The 21332-nt window shown below is 49.8% G+C and overlaps 1 protein-coding gene across 1 annotated transcript in view; it reads right to left on the minus strand.

Moving 5' to 3' along the window:
- The window catches only part of LOC119451035 (low-density lipoprotein receptor-related protein 6), a gene marked incomplete at its 5' end in the record, with an annotated part of 156837 nt that overhangs the window by 91986 nt on the left and 43519 nt on the right, over positions 1-21332 (minus strand). The window contains 2 exons of the mRNA XM_037714466.2: positions 8394-8708; positions 16170-16594. Of these exons, the coding sequence (XP_037570394.2) occupies positions 8394-8708; positions 16170-16594 (740 nt within the window). The remainder of the gene's footprint in view (positions 1-8393; positions 8709-16169; positions 16595-21332) is intronic.

Below are 21332 nucleotides of genomic sequence, written 5' to 3' on the forward strand. Positions count from 1 at the left end.
CTGTCAAAATAGGCTAAACAGTAACAAAGAAATCAGCTCCAGAAACAGCAGAAAGGGGGGAAAGAAAGAAAGAAATGTTTTTAGAAAACGGCTCTCAAGGTTTCACCTCCTCTTCAGATCTCTAAAAGGCACCAAATTTGTAGTCTTTGGTGTGTTTTGTGATGTGGGGCTTCTAGGACATGTGGCTTCTGGTCTGGTGTGCCTTCACCCCCCCCCCCCCTTTTTCTTTGTACAGTTAAACCTGGATATAATGAAATTGACTAATTTCCCAAAAACTTCTTTATAAAGAGGATTTCGTTATATGCAGGTTCTGCACAAAAATTTGAAAAATAAACGCTTATCGTATGTACTATCGCTCCAGATTTACTCCCAAAACACTAAAGTTGCGATGAACAAAAAAGTCCCAGTTTCACCCGAGAGGGTGAAACTGGGACATCGATTAATATACAGAATAAGGACAGTCAAACCTCGTTAATACTGTCACGTAGTAGTGACGGTAAATAAAACAGTCGCAAAACTGTGTATGACGAAACTGGTTGTTTATTGGGCGAACCTGTGCCCACAAAAGCAAGCTACACTCAAAGCACAACGATAGCGGCGAACACAGTCGGCGATCGTCGAAAATCTGATCAGCGGCGAAACGCGTCGGCTTTTATACCTGAGTCATCGGAGGTTCTAGATTAATCCCTGATGCCCGCGTGTTTTCCTGAAAGTTCTAGACAATTCGCCTCAGTCATGCAATCAGATAACAGAAGCATCGGTGAAAACAGGCAATGGAAAGAAGCATCGATAACGTTCTAGAAACTTCCGATACAGGCGCGTCCTGCGCCGAGCGATAACGTTTAACATTTGTTAGCCGGTGGAAAGCGGCCACCAGTGAAAGATAAACATGTATACGTGTCAATACCCTCCCCTTAAAAAGCATCGTCCCGATGCTACAAACAAATGTGAAAGCGTAAACAAAACCACGCGTAATAAAGAAAAAAAAATAAACTAACAAAGTACCTAAGTTCGTCAGCGGGCGTAAAAAGGCTTAAGACGCACCACATGGATGACTTCGGGTCGTGCGCGGCACCGCTGTGATTGCGAAATGCCGTCTGGCACGACCTCATAGTCCAGTGCGCCAATACGTCGGATGATCTTATATGGTCCGAAATAGTGACGTAAGAGTTTCTCGCTAAGTCCTCGTCGGCGTATCGGAGTCCAGACCCAAACACGGTCTCCGGGCTGGCACTCGACGTAGCGTCGTCGAAGATTGTAGTGTCGGCTGTCGGTTCTCTGCTGGTTCTTGTTGCGCAGGCGGGCGAGCTGTCGACCTTCTTCGGCACGCTGCAAATAGGTGGCAACGTCGAGATTTTCTTCGTCAGCGACGTCCGGTAGCATGGCGTCAAGCGTCGTTGCCGGGTTCCTTCCGTAGACCAGGTTGAACGGCGCCATGTGTTGTATGCACGTACGTGACCTTCGCATACAACACGGGCCGTGTTGTATGCGAAGGCCACGTACGGAAGGATGGCATCCCACGTCTTGTGTTCGACGTCGACGTACATTGCCAGCATGTCGGCGATGGTCTTATTTAGGCGCTCGGTGAGGCCATTCGTCTGCGGGTGGTAGGCGGTGGTGCAGCGATGGCTTGTCTGGCTGTACCGCAGGATGGCTTGAGTTAGTTCTGCCGTAAAGGCCGTGCCTCTGTCGGTGATGAGGACTTCTGGGGCACTGTGACGCAGGAGAATGTTCTCAACGAAGAATCGGGCTACCTCGGCAGCACTGCCTTTGGGCAAGGCTTTTGTTTTGCCGTAGCGGGTGAGGTAGTCCGTAGCGACGACGATCCATTTATTCCCGGACGTCGACGTCAGAAAAGGCCCCAGTAAGTCCATCCCGATCTGCTGGAACGGTCGGCGAGGTGGCTCGATTGGCTGTAGAAGTCCGGCTGGCCTTGTCGGCGGTGTTTTGCGTCGCTGACAGTCTCGGCATGTCCTTACGTAATGGGCGACGTCGGCAGAGAGGCGAGGCCAGTAGTATTTTTCTTGTATCCTCGCGAGAGTGCGTGAAAAACCGAGATGTCCAGCCGTTGTGTCGTCATGGAGAGCTTGCAGAACCTCTGGACGCAATGCTGAGGGTACCACGAGGAGGTAGTTGGCTCGGAGAGGCGAGAAGTTCTTCTTAAGGAGAATGTCGTTTTGCAAGAAAAACGACGCCAATCCTCGCCTGAACACCTTCGGCACAATGACGGTCTTGCCTTCCAGGTAGTCTACAAGGCTCCTTAGTTCCGGGTCGGCTCGCTGTTGTTCAGCGAATTCGTCGGCACTGATTGGTCCCAAGAAAGTATCGTCATCCTAGTCGTCCTGTGGCGGCGGTTCGACGGGGGCGCGAGACAAGCAGTCGGCGTCAGAGTGCTTTCGCCCGGACTTGTAAACGACAGTGATGTCGAATTCTTGAAGTCTCAGACTCCATCGTGCGAGGCGACCTGAAGGATCCTTCAAGTTAGCTAGCCAACACAAGGCGTGGTGGTCGCTCACAACTTTAAAGGGCCTGCCATAGAGGTAGGGGCCAAACTTTGATGTAGCCCAGATGATGGCGAGGCACTCCTTTTCTGTTGTGGAATAATTTGCTTCCGCCTTCGATAGCGACCGGCTAGCGTAACTTACAACCCTTTCTAGTCCATGAGTCCTCTGCACAAGCACGGCGCCGAGTCCTACGCTGCTTGCGTCGGTGTGGACCTCGGTATCGGCGTTTTCGTCGAAATGCGCAAGTATTGGCGGCGATTGCAGGCGTCGCTTCAGTTCTTCAAATGCTTCGAGTTGCGGCGTCTCCCACTTGAACTCGACGTCAGCCTTCGTGAGATACGTCAGTGGCTCTGCGATCCGTGAAAAATCCTTGACGAAGCGCCTGTAATAGGCGCACAGTCCAAGAAATCTACGCACTGCCTTCTTGTCAGCGGGCAGAGGAAAGTTGGAGATGGCCGCAGTTTTCTGAGGGTCGGGGCGCACTCCAGACTTGTTGATGACGTGGCCCAAGAGCTCCTCATATGCGAAGTGGCACTTTTCTGGCTTTAACGTGAGTCCGGAGGTTTTGATTGCTTGAAGAACTGTTTCAAGGCGCCGCAGGTGTTCTTCGAAGCTTGAGGCAAACACAACGACGTCGTCCAAATAGACGAGGCAAGTCTGCCACTTCAAGCCTGCCAGTACTGTATCCATGACGCGTTGGAAAGTCGCAGGTGCCGAGCAAAGACCAAACGGCATGATCTTGAACTCGAACAGTCCGTCTGGTGTTATAAAGGCCGTCTTCTCGCGGTCCCTCTCGTCGACTTCGATTTGCCAGTAGCCGGTTTTGAGGTCCATCGACGAAAAATAGTTTGCGTTGTATAGTCGATCCAAGGCATCGTCAATCCGTGGGAGGGGGTATACGTCCTTCTTCGTGATCTTGTTGAGGCGACGATAATCGACGCAGAAACGTAAGGTTCCATCCTTCTTCTTCACTAACACCACGGGGGACGCCCACGGACTCTTGGACGGCTGGATGATGTCGTCGCGTAGCATTTCGTCGACTTGTTGCCTTATGGCCTCGCATTCGCGCGCCGAAACTCGGTACGGGCTCTGACGCAGTGGGCGGACATTTTCGTCGGTTATGATGCGGTGCTTGGCGACAGGGGTTTGTCGAACTTTTGACGACGACGAGAAGCAATCCTTGTATTGCAGGAGCAGAGCTTTTAGTTGTTCTTTCTTATGCCTGGGAAGGTTCTGATTGACGTCGAAAGTTGGTTCAGGTATTATAGTCGTCGTTGCGGGTGCACTGGAATCCGTGAAGACGAAAGCACTGCTGGCTTGTACTATTTCGTCGATGTAGGCGACCGTGGTGCCTTTGTTAATGTGCTTGTATTCGGGGCTGAAGTTCGTGAGCATCACCGTTGCTTTCCCTGCACGTAGCTGAGCTATGCCTCTAGCGACGCAAATTTCACGGTAGAGCAGTAAGTGATGATCGCCCTCGATGACGCCCTCCATGTCTGCAGGCACTTCGGTACCGACGGAAATCATTACGCTGGAGCGAGGCGGAACGGTGACTTGTTCTTCAAGCACATTCAAGGCATGGTAACTTATGCTTGTAGCCGGTGGTATCGCGCTGTGCGTTGAAAGCGTTATTGACTTGGACCTTAAGTCGATGACTGCACCGTGTTGATTTAGAAAGTCCATGCCTAGGATGACATCCCTGGAGCAGTGCTGCAGGATTACGAAGCTCGCCGGGTAAGTGCGGTTGTTTACCGTGACTCGCGCTGTGCAGATTCCAGTCGGCGTTATTAGGTGGCCTCCCGCTGTCCGGATATCGGGTCCTTGCCAGGCTGTTTTCACCTTCTTCAACTTAACGGCGAACGCGCCACTGAAGACGGAATAGCCGGCTCCAGTGTCGACGAGAGCGGTGACGTTATGGCCATCGATGAGCACGTCTAGATCGGTAGACCGGCGTCTGGCGTTGCGGTTAATTCGTGGCGTCGGATCACGGCTGCGTCGGCTTGCTCTGCTCCTGCTACGTTGCGTCGGACGGTCTTCTTTCTGCGGCGAAGTGCTGTCAAGGCTGTTGCTAGGCGGCATGCTGATATCTCGTCGTGATGATTCGCGAATCGTCGTCGTCGTCGGCGGCGGCGGAGGATCTTCGGCATTGCGTCGTACAGCAACCGCACCTCCATCGGTTGCTGCCTTTAGTTTCCCGGGTAAGGGCTCGGAGATCGGCCCCGGGTGGGACCGGTGTACTGACGGCGATGCGGCGAGACGTAGCGGCCCGGTGACGGCGAGCGTGAGGGTCGTCGTGGTTGCCACTGGGCTCCGGCGAGGTAGTCGGCAATGTCACGTGGTCGCTCGCCAAGCTGTGGACGCGGGGCGTTGACGGTGAACCCTCGTAGGCCCATCTCGCGGTATGGGCATCGGCGGTAGACATGTCCGGCTTCCCCGCAGTGATAGCAGAGCGGGCGGTGGTCGGGGGCGCGCCAAATATCTGTCTTTCTTGGGTAGCTACGCTGGGCGACGGGCGGGCGTGCTGGCGGCGGCGGCGGCGGTGGACAACGGAACTGCGGCGTTACGGCGCCCTGGTGCGAGCGTGAAGGGGGGCCTTGACGACGGGCAGCGGCGGCGTAGGTCAGCGCTTCCGGCTGGGGTTGTGGCGATTGCGGCTGCACATCGGGATTTCCAAGTGAGCGCTGAACTTCTTCTTTGACGACGTCGGCGATAGATGCCACTTGAGGCTGCGACCCGGGAAAGAGCTTCTGCAGCTCCTCGCGAACGACTGCTCGGATGGTCTCGCGCAGGTCGTCGGCGCCTAGTGCTTGAGCATCGGCGTAGTTGGTCAGGGCACGGCGGTTGTATTGCCTGGCGCGCATTTCAAGCGTCTTCTCGATCGTTGTGGCCTCGGAAAGAAATTCGGCGACACTCTTGGGCGGGTTGCGCATCAATCCGACGAATATTTGCTCTTTGACACCCCGCATCAAGAACCGAACTTTCTTTTCCTCAGACATATCGGGGTCGGCGTGGCGGAAGAGGCGAGTCATCTCCTCCATGAAGATCGCGATGTTCTCGTTGGGCAATTGCACTCTGGTTTCTAATAAAACTTCGGCCCTTTCTTTTCGCACGACATTCGTGAAGGTCCTCACGAAGTTCTCACGAAATAGGTCCCACGTCACCAGGGTGGTCTCTCTGTTCTCAAACCAGGTCCGAGCAGCATCATCCAATGAAAAATAAACATGGCGCAGCTTGTCGTCGTCGCTCCATTTGTTGAACGTCACGGTCCTCTCATATGTCTCCAGCCAGGTTTCAGGGTCTTCAGCCGATGATCCACGAAAAGTCGGTGGCTCCCGGGGTTGCTGCAGCAGGATGGGGGACGCTGGTGCTGCCATTCTGGTCGTTGACTTGGCCTTGATTGCGGGGTCTTTTCGGGAAGAAGTCCGAACTCCGGCACAAGTCCTTGCTGCCTACGGCTAGCTCGCTGGTCCTTGGCGACGTTGGTCTCGTCCTCCGGTTTGGGGCTTGGGTCGCGGCTTTGCGGGGGCGTTCGGTGCATGAACGAACTAGCACCTCCACCAGATGTCACGTAGTAGTGACGGTAAATAAAACAGTCGCAAAACTGTGTATGACGAAACTGGTTGTTTATTGGGCGAACCTGTGCCCACAAAAGCAAGCTACACTCAAAGCACAACGATAGCGGCGAACACAGTCGGCGATCGTCGAAAATCTGATCAGCGGCGAAACGCGTCGGCTTTTATACCTGAGTCATCGGAGGTTCTAGATTAATCCCTGATGCCCGCCTGTCTTCCAGAAAGTTCTAGACAATTCGCCTCAGTCATGCAATCAGATAACAGAAGCGTCGGTGAAAACAGGCAATGGAAAGAAGCATCGATAACGTTCTAGAAACTTCCGATACAAGCGCGTCCTGCGCCGAGCGATAACGTTTAACATTTGTTAGCCGGTGGAAAGCGGCCACCGGTGAAAGATAAACATGTATACGTGTCAATACGTACCCGCTTAATGCGTAACTGCAGTTTAAACGTAGTCACGAAGATTCCCCCACCCAGCCCCCATTGAACCCCATGTATTGGCTGACCGCTTAAGCCATAGTGGCTCATTGCCCACCAAACGGTTAGTGCGTACTATTTTTCTTGTTCTACATGCACAGGCACAAAATCGGCAAAGTCTCATGTGCGCAGACGTGCAATTCTCGAGTTGCGACGCCCGGACAACCGTCACCAGTGATAGTGAACTTACAACATGGCCACCATGACGTATTTCCTGCTCGTACAGCTGTTGCCGATTGCAGTGGTGCCACTGACGAACTGAGATTTGGAGCAATTTTTGGAGCAGGAAAATCTTAATTTTGGAGCAGTTTGGAGCATCCAGATACAGATTTCAGAGCACTTTGGAGCTAATAAATCGCAGCTGCTGGACACGTCCTAAGCTATTTGAAACACTTAAAATTGACAAGCGTTACTTCGGAAAGTATTTACATGCTGTAAAACAATGTTGCTTTGCCTCTAAATACACGAGTTTCCCTTTAATTTAAATGAAGACAACAAACCTGTTCACACAGTGTGCTGTAGTTATCATCATCATCAGCCAATATTTTATGTCCACTGCAGGACAAAGGCCTCTCCCTGCGATCTCCAATTACCCCTTTCTTGCGCTAGCGTATTCCAACTTGCGCCTGCAAATTTCCTAACTTCATCATCCCATCTGGTTTTCTGCCGACCTCGACTGCACTTCCCTTCTCTTGGCATCCATTCTGTAACCCTAATGGTCCACCGGTTATCCATCCTACACATTACATGGCCTGCCCAGCTCCATTTCTTGCACTTAATGTCAACTAGAATATCGGCTATCCCCGTTTGTTCTCTGATCCACACTGCTCTCTTCCTGTCTCTTAACGTTAGTCCTAAGATTTTTCGTTCCATCGCTCTTTGTGCGGTCCTTAACTTGTTCTCGAGCTTCTTTGTTAACCTCCAAGTTTCTGCCCCATATGTTAGCACCGGTGGAATGCAATGATTGTACACTTTTCTTTTCAGCGACAGTGGTAAGCTCCCAGTCAGGATTTGGCAATGCCTGCCGTATGCCTGCCGTATGTAGTTATAGTTTATTGCAAGTTGAGTGAGGCTGCTCAGATGTTGCCTTCTACGTCGTATGATTTTTTCAGTGACAGCTGACAGTTTGTTATGTTTTCAGCAAGGCTCTAGCATCAGTCAGAAACACCTGGCCAGACTCAATGTCATCAATGCTTTTCTGAGCCAGGCCAGCCTTGATAAGCCCCTCGTAAGGCTCACTCATTGCTTCAGACACCAGGTACTCTTCAACGATCTGTTTTTCCTCGTGAAGCTGAAGCCTCTGTTCATCAACTGGCCGATTCTCAACTGGCGTCGACCAATTATTTCGACACCAGGAATTCAAACAAGCTCGATTATTCGGACTACTTTGAGGCACCATCACTGGCCAATAAACTTAAAGTATACGTACGGCAGAAATTTCGGACACCTTAAGGTACTAAATTCTATATAATTCGGAGTCCGCCTGCACGACTGCCTGCTAATATCACTGCCGAGTTGAGCGGAAATAGCAATATTTTGGCATTCGAAAAATCCGTCGGCTACTGTATTACTAACATGATATACCTCGACCACTTGCTCACATGATGCTAAGTGTTCATTACTTTTGTAACACCTGCATTTATTTCCTTTAAGAAGGGCCAAACTTCAGGGAGAAATTGGGTTTAATCTGATTTTCATAAATTTTATTTGGCATGCAAAAATTTGAATTTACTGGGCTTTAAGCGAAAACGAAGGACCCTACGTATATTGCACAAAAAACAGTCCAACTTAGGCCATCCAGCCCACAAAACGTGTTGTACTGCTAAGCACTGTGACCGACCTGAGTGGGCAGGCGCATGCGCTGGCTGCCATCTAGGGCAGCCCGCTCAATGCGACGCCCCTTGCCCCAGTCACTCCAGAACATCCACCGGTGGTTGGGCTCCAGCGCAAGCGCCCGGGGGTCGTCAAGGCCTCGCCACAGCAGCACCCGGCGTGCCCGGCCGTCTAGCCGTGACACCTCGATGCGCTTGAGGCCAAGGTCAGCCCAGTACAGGTTGCGGCCCACCCAGTCCACCGCCAGGCTCTCCGGCAGCTCCAGTCCAAACTCAACAATTGTCTCCAGCTGGCTCCCGTTAAGGAAAGCACGGCTGATGCGCTGCGCACAATGACTGTCATTGCTCGCGAGACTACAATGAATGCAACTGGCCGGCACATTAGAGAGTTTAGTGTGTCCGGTATACGCCATTGCGTTTACATACTACACAGTTATCGGACGCTGGTAGTGACATCCTGTCTAACCACAATGCCTTATAGACACGTTTTCATGTTCCATGAATGTTCTTATTGAGAAAACATTCATAAACGGCAATGTACCCACGATTCACCAGTGTGGTAACCTTTGTCAACTCCTACTCGATACCTTGTACTGACAAATTCTCCGCTGCATGTTATCACTAAAGTTTTCACCTGGGTTCATTATGCTACCATCATTTCAAAGCATGAAGTAATCCGCAATTATAACGAAGCAAGTCTTCAAGCCATAAATGAATGATGGGCTAGAAAGCTTTCCTGATGAATAACTTAAACATTTTTGGGAGTGGTCACTGAACGTAAACTTGGATTCAATTGTTCAGAAAATTATTCTCATTTGGTCGCAATGCCAATAGCGTGAATTAAAAAAAGAAGAAAAAAAAAGGAAAAACCTGCACTTTAAAGTAGGACATGGTAGGCAGAAAGTGACTGAAACAGTGATCCATTTGTTGCAGAATAATTTTCGGTACTTATAACACTGCTTATAACGTAAGTCGCAGAAGTCTCGAATATCCGCACTATGAGTGGTACTGCACTATAACCAAAACAATGATATTCAAGGCCTGCACATATGCAAAGCATGTAGACCAAGCAGCCATGGGTATCTGAGAATCGAAGTGCGAAGATAGTGAAAATCGCGAGAAAAATCTATTTTTAGAAACCACGCGTTTCGCTATCTGCAACGCCTAATTTACGATATATCAAAATAGTTTGTCTGAAAACCCACTAAAAGTGTCTGAAAAAAATTAATTGGTCTATGCGCAGGGCAAGAAAACAGCTTTCAATAACGCAAAATCACCACAGTTCACAGAGCCATATTTAGTCTTTCCCGCCACCGAGCGCCGCCATCTTGGTATAGTTCGGAAGGTCAAAGTTTCCCTGTTCCCCTTCTAATTTCGTCGGTCGTCGCCATCTTGTAACAAACACAAAAAAAAAAACACCGCATATCCACGGGGTGAATGATGATGAGTGGGCGAAGCTCCGGAGGGAATCATCGGTAAACCGTGAATCTTCCGTGTAATTCGCCCAGTCTCGCCCCACTAAATCGAACGATTGACTTCCACCAATGACACGCGCCATATGTGACGTCATTCCTATTTTATAACAGCGCCCTTCATTATAATTGCACCATCTCCCGCTTAAGGGGACGCTAGCACAAACGCGTTAGAAACGTGCAGTACTCTCTAGTAAGGGGGAGAGGCCACAGCGTCTTACGCAGCCATTTACACATGCCGGAACTTGCACCGCGTTTGCCGACGCCATCACATGACTGCTGAGAGAGTATAACCCCCGCATTCATAAACGCTCCTCGACTTGAACTTGACTTGCCACCGCCTTCAACGCGTTTCGAACGCGCTGCCCAAGGCGGTAACAAGTCAAGTTCAAGTCGAGGAGCGTTTATGAATACGGGGGTAAGGCGGAGAGGCCACAGCGTCTTACACCAGCTTCTTACACGGGCCGTAACGCGCTAGCACAAACGCGTTAGAAACGCGCAGTCTTCCGTTAAAGTTGGGTTTTCATTGTCATCGTGGTGCGTGTGTCCATGTGCGCTTCGTGGCGTAGTGGCTAGCGCCGCGCGTTCGGAAGCGAGGGGTCCCTGGTTCGATTCCGCGCTACGGACACAACTTTCGGAATTTTTTTTTCATAAAAGTAGACGTGGCTACCTACTACGACGACTACTACTACTACATACTACAGAGGAGGGACAGACCCACACCCTAAGGAGCTTCGCCCCTAAAAAAGCGCGGTTCTGCTGGAGGTAGCCACACGGGCCCCTCCGATGAAAGTGGGCCTCCGATTGGCTGCCGTGCTGAAAGGCACGGCAGCCAATCGAGTCGGCAGTCTCCCCATTGGTTGCAGCTGTGGCAACGGGCAAGATGGAAACAGTTTTTGTCTGCTTCGCAAACCACGCCGGCTTGACACGCAGAATTCGGGTTTCTGAGAGCTCCCAGGTTAGTGATGGATCGTTGTTCGTTTGAGAAGAAATTTTGGACGAAGCACGCAGTCGGAATACGGAAGCGCAAGCCTCCTATGGCGAGAAAAATACGGCAACTGGCCGGAGAAGGGGAGGAGCACCCGACTGAACGGGTCACCTTGCACCGTGGTTTACGTGCCACGCTATCTTGCAACGTGTGACTCCAGCAGGAAGCCAACAATCACCCTATGCCATCAGAACCTATAACGTAGTTGACGGAAGACACGCCAACGGAGGCTCCCACGCCTCGGCGTAACGGCTGCGCGAATCAGCAGCCAAGATTGCATCGTTGGAGGTGACGCAGGTCAAAGGTCACCATCGTCGGCAAAGACGGTGTACTCAGTTTCTGATGCATCGTGCGACACGGACACGCAGCCTGTGAGCGAGCCCCAGCCGTCGACGAGCTACGCTGTGATAACCGAAGATTCACCGAACGAATAGTCGGCCGAACTGTCCTGCTTGCAGAAAGCACAGCACGACTGTGGCTTGATTGATTTTCATGAGGTCTGTTGCATTGTATTCCTTAGTAAATTCTCTACACAGTGACATTCCTATGTTTTTGAATTACTACCTCATTTTTTTACTCTTTAGCTAATTTGAAATAACGATAACTGCATTATACATACATGGATGTAATGTTTTGTGTAAAAAAAAGAAATCGGGGTGATAAAAATATTTTGAGAATGCCACTGCATGAACCACTTCTATGGCTAAAATAAAAGAGCAACTTCTACCACGTTTTTTTTTGTCAAGCCAGGCTTTCTGCAACTTTGGTACAACAATGATGCAAATAAAAATTTATAATGTCAAAACTACTGGAGATATCTAAATGAAACAAAGTACTTAGTCATTCAGCGCACTTCCTTATAATAAGCTTGCCATATTTCATTGCTCTACTACAAAAATAACAAATTTCACCTCTGATTCCCACCTCGTGCTGCGCCTATCTTTTTAAAAAACTTTTTGTGCGCAAAAGAAACAAGGATGAAAAAAAGGAGCAACACAAGGAGGAGCGCTTTCTAACAAGTGGTTTTATTTTCGAAGACCCATTTGTTTAAAAACCCACAGATCTGCGCGATCCAGTCAACAGAACGAATCAATAGCACATGATAGCGCATTATTCGCTTGCCACAATAGCACATTATTCCTTGCCGCATGGGCCCCTAATGTGCAGTGTTAATGATTGCATCACAAATGAGAACGACGAGGTGTCATTCTGCAATACGTGCGGCACAGCTGTTGAATCCTTTCTTGAACTTCTGCATTTTTATTTAGCGAATACACACGTAGGATTATGTGATGAAACGTATATACAGGCAGGGGGTGTGTGCATCGGGTCGAAGGTAGCTCCCATCCTTAGTAGCATTTTTCTGGGAAGCATAGACAGAGAGCTGGCAAAAGAGTTAGAAGGTGTAGTATATAAGGTATACAGATATGTAGACGACTACTTGATTTTGGGCTGTCATGTAGACAAAGATGTTTTCATAAATAGGGTAGTAAAAGCCTTTAATTCTCTGGGCAAAGGCTTGACATTCACTTCTGAAGTACCAGTAGATAATAAGCTACAGTTTCTAGATGTCAAGTTAGAATTTCTACCGGAACATGTGTGTTGGTCATTCTCGCCCCGAGCTGGAAAACCGCTAATGAACTATGCCTTAAACCATTCTAGGCTTGTGAAGAATGGTATAGTCATTTCGTGTTTCCAGTCTGCGTTGTTGAAGTCATGTTAATTACCACACTGTAAACATTGCGTTTCTTGAGCAAGTTGATCGGTTGGGAAAGGCTGGGTACCCGCTCGCTGTCATGCGCTAGACTAATGGAAAAACTTAAACAGGATAAAGAACTATGCACAAAAAATCAGAGGCAGAAAGATTTAGCTTCCAAGGTTTAAGTGATTCCATATGTGCATGGCCTTTCACACAGACTTGAAAAGGTGGCTGGGAGTTTACAAAGTAAAAGTGGTGTTTTCGGCTAAAAACAAAATAGGTAGTGTGTGTTCTAGGATAGAAAGTAAGTTAAAAAGTAAGGATGATGCAAAGAAAGAATGTAGTATTAAACATCCGCGTAAGAACCGCGTAGAATGGTATGTATCAGATTCCTATGACATGTTGTCATGTGTACGTAGGGCAGACTGCGAGATGCATTAACACGAGACTAAGGGAACACTTGACCAGTCTGAAAGGTCGCCCTAGTATGCAAGAACATGCGTGCTTACCTTGTCTTAGAAGCACTGGCATATTGTTCAGGCATTGAAATCAAACCGCGAGGGAAATTGTGGAAGCGCACTGGATTGCAAAACTAAAGGAAAAATGTGTCAGTCATCCTTCTGTTTCATTACTAGATAAAGAGAATTCGCTCCTGTCATCATATCTTTAATGCATTTTCGTCTTAAGTGCTTGTTTTATGCGCATTGCTTTTTATGTTGACCGGGTCGCGCTGATCCGTGGCATCCTTATCACAAGTGTTGTTATATGCGCTATTGATTTGTTCTGTTCACTGGATCACGCAGATCTGTGGGTTTTCAAGCAAACCGATCTTCGAAAATAAAACCAGATGTTAGAAAGTGCTTGTCCTTGTGTTGCTCCTTTTCTTCGTCCTTGTTTGTTTGGCGCACAAAAAGTTTTTCAAAAATGGATCTGTTCCAACTAGGCCGACTCGCAAGCCTATCACCGCATTTTGTGACAGCCTGCCGTACAGTTTATTTCTTGTTAAAATAAATGCCAAAAACATGCAAAAATAATCATCTCTTTAATGCACACTTCTCAAATCACAAACGCCCTATGTGTTGTTTTCCTTTGTCTATGGGGTAAAGAGTATACATTCGCTTTGAGTGCGAAGCACAATGAGTACCTTAAACTCATTCGATTCTGCCATTCGGTGCCACTCGATGCTAATACCATTAGATTCTAATGACATTAAGGGGGGACGTGGCTTTGAAAATCAACTTCCTGACTTCTTCATGGATTTTGATGAAAATTGGCACAAATGTTTAGAATGTCTCCCTGATACTTCCATAAAAGTTTCAGAGTGATACCTTGAGAACATTTTATTGAGCAGAATTTTTCTCTCTTGAACTTTCTGGAGGGCCTGGGGAGCTTAAAAAACATGATGGAAGGCTCGTTGAGTATTGATTGCATAGCTGAATGCGTGCTGAAGGTCGTGACAGTCTTACTTTTTTTTTCACAACACAAATTTTTTAGAAAGTCATTTTTCAAGTTACCTTCGCACCAAGCACACTTTCGGGGTGAACGAATAGCCACGCCATAAATTTATAAAAGGTCAAGATAAGAATGCGAGACTGTCTCGACCTGCACTGTAGTCCAAGGAACGTGACAAAAAAAAAACAGAATCAAAATAGGCTAAACGGTAACGAAGCAATCAGCTCCAGAAACTGAGCAGAAAGGCGAAAAAACACTTTTGAGAAAACGGCTCTCAAAGTTGCACCTTCTCTTCAGTTCTCTAAAACGCACCAAAGTTGTAATCTTTGATGTGTTTTGTGATGTGGGGCTTCTCGGACATGTGGCCTCTGGTCTGCTGAGCCTTCGTTCTGCCTTTTTCGTGTTTGTATGGCATTCTTTACCGCTGCTCTACAAAGAGCATGGTGCCTGGGTTTCAAACCAAATGAGGTGCAGAACTATGTGGGCATAAATATACAGTAGTTCTAGCGTTGTACCTGCAGACTGCCTCATTGATAGCAGTCTTTAGTGCAGTCAGTGAGGCATTGTTTTCTTTTGGTATAATCGACCATGTTACTGAATGAAGGCTCTCAGCAGCCTTCTGAATCATCTTCCATTGACAATGGCTATGGAGGTTAGGGGAGCCACTGATAGATAGGCAGCAATGCAGCTGCTAGGTACTTTCCAGCCTGTACTTTTGTATCATGCCTCACTTCTGCAGCCAGTTGTCTGTGCTAGCCCAAGTGGCCTAGTGAACAGAGCTCATGATGAGATTCTCTTTGTATGGTTACGAGATATCGTGGCATTACGATAATAGAGTCGGCGCGCGATGTGCCAAGTCGCGGGTCCGAGGTGCCGATGTGCGAAATGCCTGGTCGCGGCTCCGCGGAATAGATGCTCGACGAGCTTAGTCGCGCAGTCCGAGGTGCCGACGCGCGAAATGCCTAGCCGCGGGTCCGAGGAATAGACGCCCGAGGTGTCGACACTCCATGAGTGATGTGCCGACACGCGTAATGCCTAGCCGCGGGCTCGAGGATTCGACGGTCGAGGTGCCGACGCGCAAAGTGCGTAGCCGCGGATCCGAGGAGTCGACACTTGTTGAGCGATGTGCCGATGCGCGAAATGCGTAGCCGCGGGCTCGACGAGTTGACGCACGATTTGCTTAGTCGCACAGTCGGAGGCACCAACGCACGAAATGCTTAGGCAAGGATCCGAGAAGTGCGCGTGCGATGTGCTTCATCGCCGAGTCGGAGACGCCTACGCGCGAGAGGCTTAGCTGCGTGTCGGAGCATTCCGTGCCCGAAGCTCGGTCGCGAAGTCCGCGTCACCGATGCTCGGAATGCTTAGCCGCGGGTCTGAGATGTCCACAAAAAGCGGGATCGGCCATGCTACTGCGATGTCCACGCACTCGTCGAGATTACGGAAACTGCCCGGAGCTCGCGAGGAGACCCCAACAAGCGGAGCAGACGACACCATCACGGAGCGAGCACCGGACCAATGGTGAACCGCGCTGGAGTCACGTGGCGAGCGCGGCCAATCGTTGGCTCCGGCACGACCTTCAATCATTTGCTTTTTGTGTGCTTGTTTCTGTATGGAGGAGATAGCTGAAGCGGCAGATTTGAAGACGGAGAAATGAGCTTTCCAACGAAACCAAGATGGCGGCGCTCGCTGCGCCGTTTCGGAGATATCGTGGCTTGAAAAACGCCGTTCTTTCGCAATTTCCGCGCAATTTTTCGGCACCTTGGCAGATACAACAATTTCTTTAGAGCACTTCTACTAGGTTTTCAGTGATGATATTTCGGAATCAGATAGAATAAGAGTTACAGAAACTGAGAATGTGATTTTCAAAAAAAATCAATTTTTTTGCCATTTTTCGCGATGCGAAAGCCGCGTCCCCCCTTAAAACATCCAGGGTGACAGAGGTATTACTGCATTGTACTCCACTGTGACACTGGTCCCATTGTCCGCTGCCGCAAAAGAACGCCCATTCCCCCCCCCCCCCCTCCTAAAAAAAAAACAAAAAAAAAACAGCTCTTAATCTAAGTTACTCTGTGCTTCATAATGACTTGAATGTGTTTGCTGTAATATTAGGTGCAATCAAGCAAGTTGGTAACAGGTTGACTAATTTCAATTTCAACCATGTACGGGTACTCACCTTGAGTGCCGTGTCTGACCAGTACAGGCGCCCGTCATTGCCGTCATAGTCGAGGGCAGCTGCCTCACGGACCCCAGCCAATGGAATCTGGTCGGTGCGGCGTGACTGCAGTGAGATGCGCCGGATGTCACTGTGCTGCGCATACAGCAGAAAGGCCTCGGCTGCCGTGCAGCCACGCAGGTCGGCACGCAGCTCCAGCCCCGTCGGGCAGGCGCACACGCGGCCTTGGGGCCGTTGCAGGCACAGGTGGGAGCAGCCGCCGTTGGCCCGGCTACACTCGTTCTCGCCCGGCCGGGCATGCACGCTTACTGCCTTCAGGCCCATCAGGTCCGGCAGCTGGTCCAGGATTACCTGCCGCTCACCCGTACGCTTGTGCAACCTCTCAATTGAGCGGCCCTGCCAGTCTGTCCAGTATATGTAGGGCCCTGCAGAAAGCCATAAGGTCAGCTGTCATGCTCGACTGTGGCCTTTGGCATGCATTGCACGACGCTTCACTGGCTCAACTGGGATGTTGGCTACTCTAGAGATTTATTGCTTGCATGGCTATTTCTGACTCATTATGAGCAATCCTGCAATTTATGTAGCCACGGGGCAGAACTATTGAAAGTAATTCGCCGGGTAGCTACCGGTAAAATAGGTACAAGCGCGCTCCCGGCCTGGTCCTCGGCCATTATGGGATCTCAACGCTTGGAAAGATGTGTCTGTCAACAACCCGAAGCCATCCCCACCTCAATAGGTGCACTTGGGGCGCCACATGGGAAATCAAAGAAAGCTCACCCTATTCCCATGGGAGCGGCCCAAACGGCCTTTCCTTCTTTTTTTTTGTGCTCACGAGGGTTTCGACGGGAATTCAGGGCGCAGGCTCCTTTCCTAAGCATGTAATACCCCTGTCACACGTCAGATCTAATGTCAGTTCCACCGAATGACATTCGCTCGTAATGTCATTCGTTTGCTGTCACACGGGAAAATGTAATGGCATTAGTTGAAAATGACATTTGCAAACGAATAAGTTCGCCGAACTCATTCGCATTCGTTTTGGAACCAAATGTGTAGTGTCAACACCAGGAGCCTACCAATCAGCTTCGCAAACAGTGCATGTTTTTTTATTGTTTAACAAAAATAACTCTTGTTTTGTCAACTTTTATTGCATAATGTTTTACTTCCATGGCATTTAAGTACACCACAGTGCATAATTGCCGAAAGCTACTCTCAATCCAGTGACTAGGCGGCCGTCTTTGGCTTTGGCTGTGGCACTGTGGCAGTCGTGTTAGTTCATGCCAGCCGTAGCCAGCAGCGCGCACTTCGCAGGAGCCACTTGGTTAAACACGTGCATGTTTTGCGATGACACCAAACCAATAAGACTGTGATGTGGACATTACGAGCTGCGCTCAGTGGTCCGAAGGGGAAACCCACACACTCAGCTATGTGAATGAGTTTGCGCACAGCCACTCTTCGTACTCCCTCGAAATCGCTTCTTGCGCTTCCAACTCGAGGTTCAGCTTCCTTTCGTCGTTGCGATGTCTGGCCTGCATGCAAATCAAAGCAGCGATTACACACAACTGCCGTTCTCGTGCTTCTTCAGCAGACACAGTGGTAGTTCTAGCCACCGTAGCGGTAGTGCCCGTCATGCTTTCCAACATGTTGTTTGCCTGATCTTCGGCTTGGCTTGACTTGACTCAGTTGCCAGTGTCGACGAGTTAGTGATAAAAAAAAAAAACGGTGTGAAAGGGAGGGTCACTCATTGCAACGGAGTTTAGCATACTAGAAAATAATCATATCACAAAATTAGGTATGACGCTATTATTGCGTCTCTTTTTTTACTATCGTCATTGTCATCATTTTCAAATGACATTAGTTCTCGCTGTGTGACAGCACACGGTGAAAATGACAAAAAACCCCAACAAATGTCATTCGTTGGAAAAGACATTAGATCTGTCGTGTGACAGGGGTATTATACCCCTGTCACACTGGGCATATTAATGTCATCAGATTCGAATGACATTCAGAGCAGCAAATGCCATTCAACCCGTGGTGGTGCTACGCAGAAAAAAATAATGTCAATTGGTCATGATATCAATAGCGATATTTCCAATACAATTGGCAAGAACAGTACAAGGCATTAATGAGTGTTTGAAAAGTCAATCTATTCATTTAAAAATAAATATGAGGTGTCATTTCACTGAAACAACACGCATTTAAACTTCTATTTCAGCATGTCTGGCCACAATAAGCCAAGACAAGGCTTAGCCAGCTTAGTAGCCATAGCCGATATATTGAACACAAACGATAGGACTGACATGGCGGTGCTGAACGACGACGCTCAGTTTTAGCAGGTTGTACGGATGCGCGACTCTCACGCGTACCCTAATGTTGTTTTCCCTGCATAGCTCGCGTCTCCTGTAGTCCGGCTTCTCCACGTGACTAAGCGCTGGCGGCGGTCATAGTGGTTGCGGCGCATTGCGAGAGATGTCGAGAGTGTCGCGACGCAAACGCCACCGAACGGCGGGGTGACTTGGGAGCAAAAGGTCGAAGGCGCTCTCTCTTGTTGGGATCGGTGAGCGATGCGGACGTCCCGCGTGTGTGCCAAACCACGCTTTGCGAGACCGTCTCGCGTGGCTAGGAGCAGGGCACGGTATGGACGAACACGGATCGTTCGAACGCGGCACCGTTCGCGTGACCGTACGCGTGAACGACTAGGCGATGGTTTCATAGCATGGGGCGAACATATTCGCTTGCTATCCGGTCGCAGTGACTTCCTTCACTTGTCGGTGCACCTATGTGAATGTTCTATGCATAGTAATTCGGCCAGCATGCATTAGTGTATGAAAGGTGCAATAAACGCTCTTTTGACTGTTTGTACTACTGTGCTGTCGTTCCTTTGTCCCAAGAGCATGTGTGAGACCCCACATCTGACTGCCCAACGTGGACCTCTTGGGGCATCGGACGATAATTTTGAGTTTTGCTCGGTTCGAGACAACCTTTGTTTGAACCGAAGCGTATTCTTAGCGTGGATTTTGATCGCCAGCGTCGGCGGCGTGATTTTATTGAGCGAGGCGACGGTTGCTGTAGATTGTTTGACCTTTTCAACATGCTAAGCCTTTTCGCGAGTGTTTTGAAGTACACTCGTCGGCTCGAGAGCCATGTGTTCTGCATCGTGGGAAAGCGTGGCCTAGCGCCCGCGAAGCACTGGCAAGCCTGAAGCGAGTGAGTACGGAAGCCTCGTGGGTGGTCCAAATTTCTTATGTAAACAGCTTCTTCTATATCTTTGATTTCGGAAGTCGCGGCTCAGAGAGCCGGGTGGCCACATCCCACGGGTGCCGCTACGGGCTGACTGGTATTGCAGCCTGCCACCGGGTGCTCCGACACCGTCTGAGACGGTGGGCGCCGTCAACTCGAATGCTGTGTGTACCGAGCGGGGTAGGAGCACCTCACAGAGCCAACGTCTCCTTGCGGCTGCCTGTTGTGCCCATTTTGGGTGATGTTTTTTTTTTTTTTTGGATGCCGGTTGTTGTCAGGGTAGCGACGCATAAGGCCTAAGGCTTTACAAAGCCACCTGTCGCACGTGGAGGGACACAACCTGGTGGACCGTGGTGTTGAGGTGTCGCACTTTGCTTCCTTCATTCTAGTTAGCCTCGCACAAATTCAAATTACTCGTTCAATTCAAGAAAGCGAGCTTTGTTCACGTGAACTTAGCATCTGAAATTCTGCCTGAAATTTTGCTAGCCGAATTGAACATCGTACCACGTGGGCGATGCGCATGCAGAATTCCTCTCCCTTGCATTACTATATTGTTTGTCGAGTGCATTGGAGTGTACGCAGCTTGAGCAGAGTCACCCCTGGTTTGCTGTCACCTGCACATCGTCAGCACTGCTGCCCCTGACTACAATCGAGCTACCCCAGGCGATGCAGATGCCTGTGGCCGGTTCAGCGCAGCGATTTCGGCGGCCGCGTGTGTCCGGCTCGCAACCCTCGGCGGCTGGGAAAAGAGCCGGCAGTCACCAACGGCTGCAGCGGCTCTCACCGGCAGGGTGCGTTGGCGCGAGCGACACTTGCTCGTGCCGACTTCTGCGTCGCCATTTTCAGAGTCCTGGGCTGGAGGCGTGCCATCGAATCTGCAGAGATGGTGCTGTGACCAACGGACGCCAGCGGTGAACCCCAGAGACAATGTCGGCTCGCATGTTGTGGATAACGTGTGGACATTTCCTCGGCATGGCCACTGTCGCATGTACTGTTCGCGATGCGCGCGTTGACAGACCTTGTAACATGTTTTGCCGGAGTATGTGTAGTGATTTAAGGTTCGGGAGATGTGGAGATGCGCGACTCTCCCGCGTCACCTAATGTTGTTTTCCCCGCATAGCTCGCGTCTCCTGTAGTCCGGCTTCTCTGCGTGGCTAAGCGCCGGCGGCGGTCGTAGTGGTTGCGGCGCTTTGCAAGATATGGCGAGAGTGTTGCGATGCTAACGCCACCGAACGGCGGGGTGACTTGCGAGCAAAAGGTCGAAGGCACTCTCTCTTCGGGTTGGGATCTGTGAACGATGTGGACGTCCACGATCCACGCTCCACGCTTCGCGAGACCGATCCACGCTTCGCGAGACCGTCTCGCGTGGCTAGGAGCAGGGCGCCGGTATGGACGAACACGGATCATTCGAACACGCCACTGTTCGCGTGACCGTACATGTGAACGACTAGGCGATGGTGTCATAGCATGGGGCAAACATATTCGCTCGCTATCTGGTCACGGTGAGTCGAACTTCCTTGATTTGTCGCGTGCCCATATGAATGTTCTATGGGTAGTAATTCGGCTATCATGTATTAGTGTATGAAAGGTGCAATAAATGCCCTTTTGATTGTTTGCGCAACTGTGTTGTCGTTCCTTTGTCCCAAGAGCACGTGTGAGACCCCACAAGATGAAGCGGATAGTTGCTATGTACCTTGCTTTGTGCGTGCACACAGGCGCCCGTTTGTTTACAGTACGGCCAACTCGTAAAGCGACTGCAGCCAGGAGGTGGAGAGTAAAAACACTTTGTGATAGCCTGCCCTACAGCTTTTCTCTCATTAAAATTACAGATGCCTTAAAACACACAAAATAATTGCCTTTTTTACATAAACACTTCTCAAATTATGAATGCTCAATGTAATTTTACCTTTTCTCTGGGGCAGAGAG

This window comes from Dermacentor silvarum, chromosome 4 (assembly GCF_013339745.2).
Source record: "Dermacentor silvarum isolate Dsil-2018 chromosome 4, BIME_Dsil_1.4, whole genome shotgun sequence".
Taxonomy (NCBI): domain Eukaryota; kingdom Metazoa; phylum Arthropoda; class Arachnida; order Ixodida; family Ixodidae; genus Dermacentor; species Dermacentor silvarum.